At 46.4% G+C, this 6,561-nt stretch overlaps 1 protein-coding gene across 1 annotated transcript in view; it reads right to left on the bottom strand.

Annotated features, from left to right (window-relative positions):
* Window positions 1-32: 32 nt before the first annotated feature.
* LOC109279802 (heat shock 70 kDa protein 12A-like) overlaps window positions 33-6,561 on the bottom strand; it is a 14,518-nt gene continuing 7,989 nt past the window's right edge. Inside the window, 5 exon segments of the mRNA XM_019474838.1 lie at window positions 33-2,093; window positions 2,095-2,365; window positions 3,351-3,522; window positions 3,874-4,094; window positions 6,173-6,388. Coding sequence (XP_019330383.1) covers window positions 1,328-2,093; window positions 2,095-2,365; window positions 3,351-3,522; window positions 3,874-4,094; window positions 6,173-6,388 — 1,646 coding nt within the window. The 3' untranslated portion in view covers window positions 33-1,327.

The following is a 6,561-nucleotide window of genomic DNA, read 5'->3' as shown; positions in this document are numbered from 1 at the left end:
CAGGGCAGGGAAATTCTACACCCTCAGGGGAAAAAAAAAACCCACAAAAAAACCCCAACAAGTAATGCAAAGGCAGTCACCACATCCCACCACCAGACCGATGCTCAGCCAGTCTCCAAGCAATAGTTACTTTGGAGAAACTCCCCCCAGTTTTATTGCTGAGCATGAGGTTACAGGGTATGAAATATCCCCTTGGTCAGTTGGGGTCAGCTGTGCTGGCTCTGCCCTCTCCCTTGCTCCTGCCGCCAGCCTCCTCGCTGCAGAGACAGAGTGAGAAACAGAGGCGGCCTTGCTGCTGTGCAAGCACTGTTCAGCTATTGCTAAAACATTGGTGTGCTAGCAACACCATTTTGGTCATAAATCACACAACAGCATAAGGGCGGCTATGAAGAAACTTAACTCCACCCCAGCCAGACCCAGTACACTGCAGGATCACATCTCTTTCTTGGACAAATTTGGGCTCAGACAGGCCACACTGTGCTGAACCTGTGCACAGGTGCTGTAGGCAGAAGGCAAAGAAATGAGCTTTTATGGACATGGAAAATATCAAGCCCAAGTCAGAGATGTAGAAGGTACCCACAGCTGGACAGAGGGGCTGAGGCAGCGACGTAAGCACTATTCATATCTGTAATGTTACAATCTGGCATTTGTATCTGCCCAGTTAATGAGATCAAACCAACCAATGGTTTAATGGAAACAACACTCCCACAGGTTTTGGATACAAGCCCCCAGACTACATTGAGTTACTGCTTCACAGAGTATCTATCCTGACTGTGACAAGAGTTCTTTAATTAAACACAATCTATATAAGTCATGTTCTGAAGAAAACTCAAATCCATTGAATGTCACCCCGGGCAGAGTTAAACCTGGACTCCAGATAAAGAGACCTGATATCAGAGGAAGAGAGAATGTAGCTGAAAGAAGACATCAGGCTAAAAGAAGTAGTTATGGGCTGGTATATGTGGAAGTTAGACACCAGTCCAGAAGCTTTGTATCAAACACAGGTAGAGTACAGATTGTTATATTGGTGGTATGGACTATTGTGTTCAGAGATGCAATGGGGCTAAGCTAGAAGGGCAAGAGGTAAAGCAGCAGATAAACCTGCTGTCAGATACAACAGAAAGAGAGGTGTTGGACTGAAAGGGTGGTTGGTGAGGAATGGAAGGAACCAGAGAATGAGGCTAGCAAACTGTTTACCTATGCAAGCAGAAGGCTGGATGATGGACTTTATGGTCCATTTGCCTTCTCTATTGTAGTCGTTATTGCCTCCCACTAAAGTCATGCACTCCCTTGAGTTATTGTCCCTGCTGCTTGATGTACCGAGCATTTACACAGGTGAAAAATCTATTATAACTGCCTGACTTTGTTTGGAAGTAATGTCAGTACATGTGGCTTTAAATTCAGTGAGGCCAAATTTAATATTCAGCTTCAGTTGGCGTTTCTTCCTCAGCTTTGTGTCTGGCATTGGCACTGTACAGGAGCCAAGCTGTTCCATCCCTTCCTCATCTACGTACTGAGCATCCTGCTTTTCTGTACAATAGAAAGAAAATCATGCATTTGTTTGATCTGGTTCTGTTGGATGGAAATTATAGTGGGCAACTTCATTTATATTTACTAACTCCTCAATTCCCACCAATTTCTTGAAGAGATCTGTGCAAAAAATATAGCCATCAGCTTTTGAGACTCTTAGTTTACAGAAGTCATGGATAGCAGCATCAAATTTGTAACTTACTGCTATGCCGTATGTCTGAGCACTGACTCTTGAGGCAACAATGTGTGGATTGACTCCAAATAAAACAGCCCCTTTTCCAATGGCCACTTGGGCCTCCACTGGACAAAGGATATGATACTTCTTGCCAAAGGTCTGACTGATCGCATCGCTCAAGATGATGCTAGATGCAAAGCCTCCCACAAGCAAAATGTACTGGACCTTGGCCATCTCAGGCTTGTCAAGAATCTCCCTCAAAGTACGAATGACATTTTTGATACTGTAGTCGAAAAAGCTCTTCATTTTCTCATATGTAATCATGATCATCCCACCACACCACACAGCACCTTTTGCTTTTTTGAAGAAGTGGGAGATGTCCTTCTTGCACTCTGGTCAAGTTGCAGTAGCAATGTATGTAGACCGCCTCCCTGCTAGCAGAGCATTTCTGTAGACTGAAGTTGTACATCATATGTTGTAACTCGGTAGGGTGGCTCCTTACATATTCATCCCATACACCGTCATCGAATATTTCCTCAAGGAAATCAGTGAAGTTTTCATCCGCTCTGTTGCCTCCCCATCCACCTCCAGCTGCCTTGTGTAACTCCTTCAGGTAATGGTTTTCTTGGATCTCATGTACTGTGATGTCTATTGTGCCACATACACACACACAGACAAACACAAATGAAGTTAGCAGTTTTCTTTAAAGTACATGAGGTCCTTACTTTCCACTGAATATAATCTTACCTTCTGAACTCCTGTTTCACAAGTGTGCTTTTCTGCTGCTTTCTTTTCTTACCCTCACTCCTCTGCTATTGCCTGCACACCTCTAGATTTCCTAAATTTATGCACTTCTGTTTACAAGCCTGGTTTCTCAAAGTTCCTACAGTAATTGCTGATGAGATCTGGATGCTCCAACTTGCTCCCTGCACAAGCCGATCTCCTTTCTGATCACAAAAGGAGACTGGCCTCCTCGCACAGATAGTTGACTCCCGCCTTTTGATATACAAGCTCTGAATTAAGACGAGCAGCGGTGGTGAGACTCTCAGAAACGTGTGGTCCTCTTGATGCCTTTTCAGTATTTGTTCACAATCACTAGACTGCTCTTGGCAGGAAATTCATGTCACACCAAAAAAAACCACACAGGAAGCTAGAGAAATTACTAAGAAGTGCTCCATCAAATATTCTTAATGATTTACTCTACAGGGCTTGCTAGCTAATCTCTTTGGTCAGTTCACTGGGCACTACGCTTGCTCCTACAGAGGAGGCTGTGAGCTCAGGCTATACAACAGCACGAGGCTGCGCATCGGTGGCTGATGCTGGGACACACTGCAGGCTGATCTGGCGCGATGGCAGGAGCTCTCGCTATGACTGTCTGGCCTGAAGTGCGTGATGGCGTAAGACACTCAGTGACTTCCATTTAACATGGATCAGGCCTTTAGCAGTCCTGTCCTTTCCTCCCATTTTTCTGCCTGCCCATGGTATCTCATTAAGTGTGAAATAAAAATAAAAATAAAACCCCCGTGACAAGCACAGCAGTGGAGTCCAAGCTCTGGGACTGCACTGCAGATCTTTAGGGACACTGTGAAACAGCCATCCTCCGTGCCCAGCAAAGATGGTACCTGTTAAACAGGGAAAATTTTACCTCCACAGTCAACAACAATATACTGGATCCCAGGGGAGTCTTCAAACCTCTTCTTGTCACTGCTGTCTGCCATAAATCCTTCCTGTGGAAGCTGTTTGCACCAGAGCGATGCAACCTCCTGCTCCAGGGCAATAATCAGCTTCTCAGAAATCATGTCAGAGGCAAGTCCTGCCTAAAATCACAAGAGAGATGTGTCAGTCCAAGGAAAGGTGGCAAGATCGCTGCATGAATGTCACCTGCTAGGGAGACTGTTCTCACCCCAGGAGCCCACACTGGGGTGGTGGTTCTTGCATCGCTGATCTCCATGGGGCTCATTTCTACATGGCAGTGGGAGGAAAGGGCAGAGCGATTGTTACTGCCAGTTTGGGACATCCTCTCCCCCACTGCCCCCAACGTGGGAGATTTCTCCCCGATATATGAAATTTGAAATACAGGTTGTTTAAATGTTGAGGAGTTCCTCTGCCTCGATGGGTAAAGAATCTCCAAAGATAATTTGAGGAAGTGGGGTAATCCCTGCTTTTACCTTTCTTGCCGCCAGCCACACGAACTGCCTGGCAGCAGCGCTCCATATAGCTGGGATGGTAATGACCCAGCTGATCTCCTCCTGGTTGCAGACAGTTTGGAAAGAGGCCTCTTGGATGGTGTTCAGGGCATGTTCCTTCAGGCAGTGCAGGCTTTCGGAAAAGACCATCAGGGCAGGAAGCGTCTTTCCATCGCTGGCTTTCAGTTCCATGCCAGAAGTGACTTTCTACAAAAATCATCTCAGAGTCACACGTGGCAGTCTCAGCAAGAGACCCGTCCCCTTCGCACTGAGCACTGCACAACATACGGCATAGAAGGAGGTCCTGTCTCCAAACCTGAGTAAATTCCCAGCAATGGCTTCAGTATTGTAGCAAACTGCAGCCTAACTGACACAGGTCAGCTACCAAAACGCTTACCCATGACATCTGTGATTCAATAGCCAAAATACCAATGATGCGGTTGATGTCAGCTGTTTCTCCTGAGCCAGATTTTGTAAAGACCCTGTAGATCCTCCTGAACAGCCAGTGGGGAGAATTGTACTTTCTATGTGACACCGCCGTACTTTTCCCAGGTGTATGTATAGAGACTTCAGACCTTTCTGGTTGCACCTATACTTCCGTGTATGGCATTAACAAAATACATGCCGGACACACATGTAGACAAATAACCCTCTGGTCTGACACAGTTTCTCTATAATGTGTCCTCTTGGCTTATGTATCTCCCTGAGCGTACCTTGAGGCAGGTGGCTGCTCTGACACTTTTTTAGTCTCTCCCAGGAGACCAAAACTCCCTCCATCAGTCCCTGCTCGCCTGCTCTGTCTAGAAAGAGTGGGAATTGTTGCCTGTATCCAAAGAAGTTTCAGGAGCCAGCCCTCACAACATGTGCCTCCCTTTGTTTTGCTTCAGCAGCCACCAAAATGGCCCTAAATTACGAGGATTATTGACTGGATAATCAGCTCCATTAACGTGGGATCCTTTGCAGCCAATGGAGAAAAACAGGAAGGTCCAGGTGCTGCCCAGCTTAAATAACACACAACCAGGAAAGGTGAGGTGAATCCTGTTCTGCAGGTGCAGCCGCTTAAGAGAAAGGGAATCTATGTTCATTTTTACTTACAATCTCATTTCCTGTCACTGTTCCTGGCTCAGTTAGGAGAGGTTGATATATGGAGGCTGTTACATGTCCTCCACGCACACGTTCTATGAAGATTCAGAAATAACTACTTATGTGTCTGGGAACCGGTGTTCCCCTTTCTTGTCTCTGAGTCCTTCTAATGGTTGCCCAGAGAGGTTGTGGAATCTCCATCTTTGGAGATATTCAAAAGCTGGCTGGACCATAGTCCTGGGCAACCAGGTCTAGGTGGCCTTGCTTGAGCAGGGAGGTTGGGGCAGATGACCTCCACAGGTCCCTTCCAACCTCAACCATTCTGTGATTCTGTAATGAAATTTCCCTTAAACATTTTCTTCTTGGGTGCAGAGAAATGGGGTTGAACTAAAACCTCTCTCCAGCTCCCTCTGAAAGTGAGTGAGAACCCACCACTCCACAGGTGACACTGTGGCAGACCACATCATTCCCAGCTTTCCCAGGGAGGAAATTCTTCACAGAGGCCTCCCACCTACTGCCTCTCCCCACATCCAGTTCAGCGCTCATTGCTTAGCACTGGGGGATGCCAAAGAGCAGACACAAGACTTTATCTGGAGCTGGCCCTGTGCTCTGGGTTATTCCATCTTTGGGAGGCCCTGTGGGACCCCAGAGCACAGACAAGGAGGCCCTAAGGTAGCCTAATGTTTGGCTGAACAAGCAAACCCAGAAAAAGCTGTGAACAATTCTGAACTAGCACAGAACCTTCAGAGAGAAATGATAGCCACTACATGCTTGAAGGACAGCTAGCCACCCTTAAACTGGCTTCAGCATACCATTTCAGGGGAGTGAGAGACAAGCTAGAGGGAGGTATATAACGTGGTAATCCCAAGGTTGCCCACCTCCTCTGCATTACAGGAAGCTTCACTTGCTCCCTGTCGAGGACTGAGGGCAGCTTTTCATTCAGAACAAGTACTTGGCTTCACCGAGGTGTGCAGTCAGGTTTTATTGTCTTTAGACAATGAACAGCATCATAAAGGAAGGGTCCGTGAATCCTCTGGCTAATTAAGAAAATAAATCATTTCTTCTTCAGTTCATCAAAATGCCTTTTGATTTCCATTCATTCATCCCCATCAGCCAGATTTACTCAGCCCTCTTCACCAATTCCTCTAACCCCCACCCCTCAAATAAATTAATAGCTCTGTCTCCTATTAGCAGTAACCATTCCCCCTACTGTTGTGTTGTAGTTTCATCTCGAAGTTCTGGAAGAAGTACCAGTTGTCAGCTTTGCTGAGGGACAGGCTCTTGTACTTCATCACAGCATCATAGCCAAAATTCCAGAACTGCTGCTTCTGGTTGAACAAGATGCACGTGGGCGTCTTTGGTGTCTTGAGCCCATGCTCTGTTCCCCAGTACACCTGGAGGATTTGGTCTGTACCTGAATGTGCTGGTTTTGGCTGGGATAGAGTTAACTTTCTTCATAGAAGCTAGTATGAGGCTATGTTTTGGATTTGTGCTGAAAACAGTGTTGATAATACAGGGATGTTTTAGTTACTGCTGAGCAGTGCTTACACAGAGTCAGGGCCTTTTCTGCTTCTCACACCACCCCAC

Source organism: Aptenodytes forsteri, unplaced genomic scaffold, assembly GCF_000699145.1.
Source record: "Aptenodytes forsteri isolate BGI_AS27 unplaced genomic scaffold, ASM69914v1 Scaffold284, whole genome shotgun sequence".
Taxonomy (NCBI): domain Eukaryota; kingdom Metazoa; phylum Chordata; class Aves; order Sphenisciformes; family Spheniscidae; genus Aptenodytes; species Aptenodytes forsteri.
The sequence above is the reverse complement of the archived record's forward strand: the minus strand, read 5'-3'. Positions and strand labels throughout refer to the sequence as shown.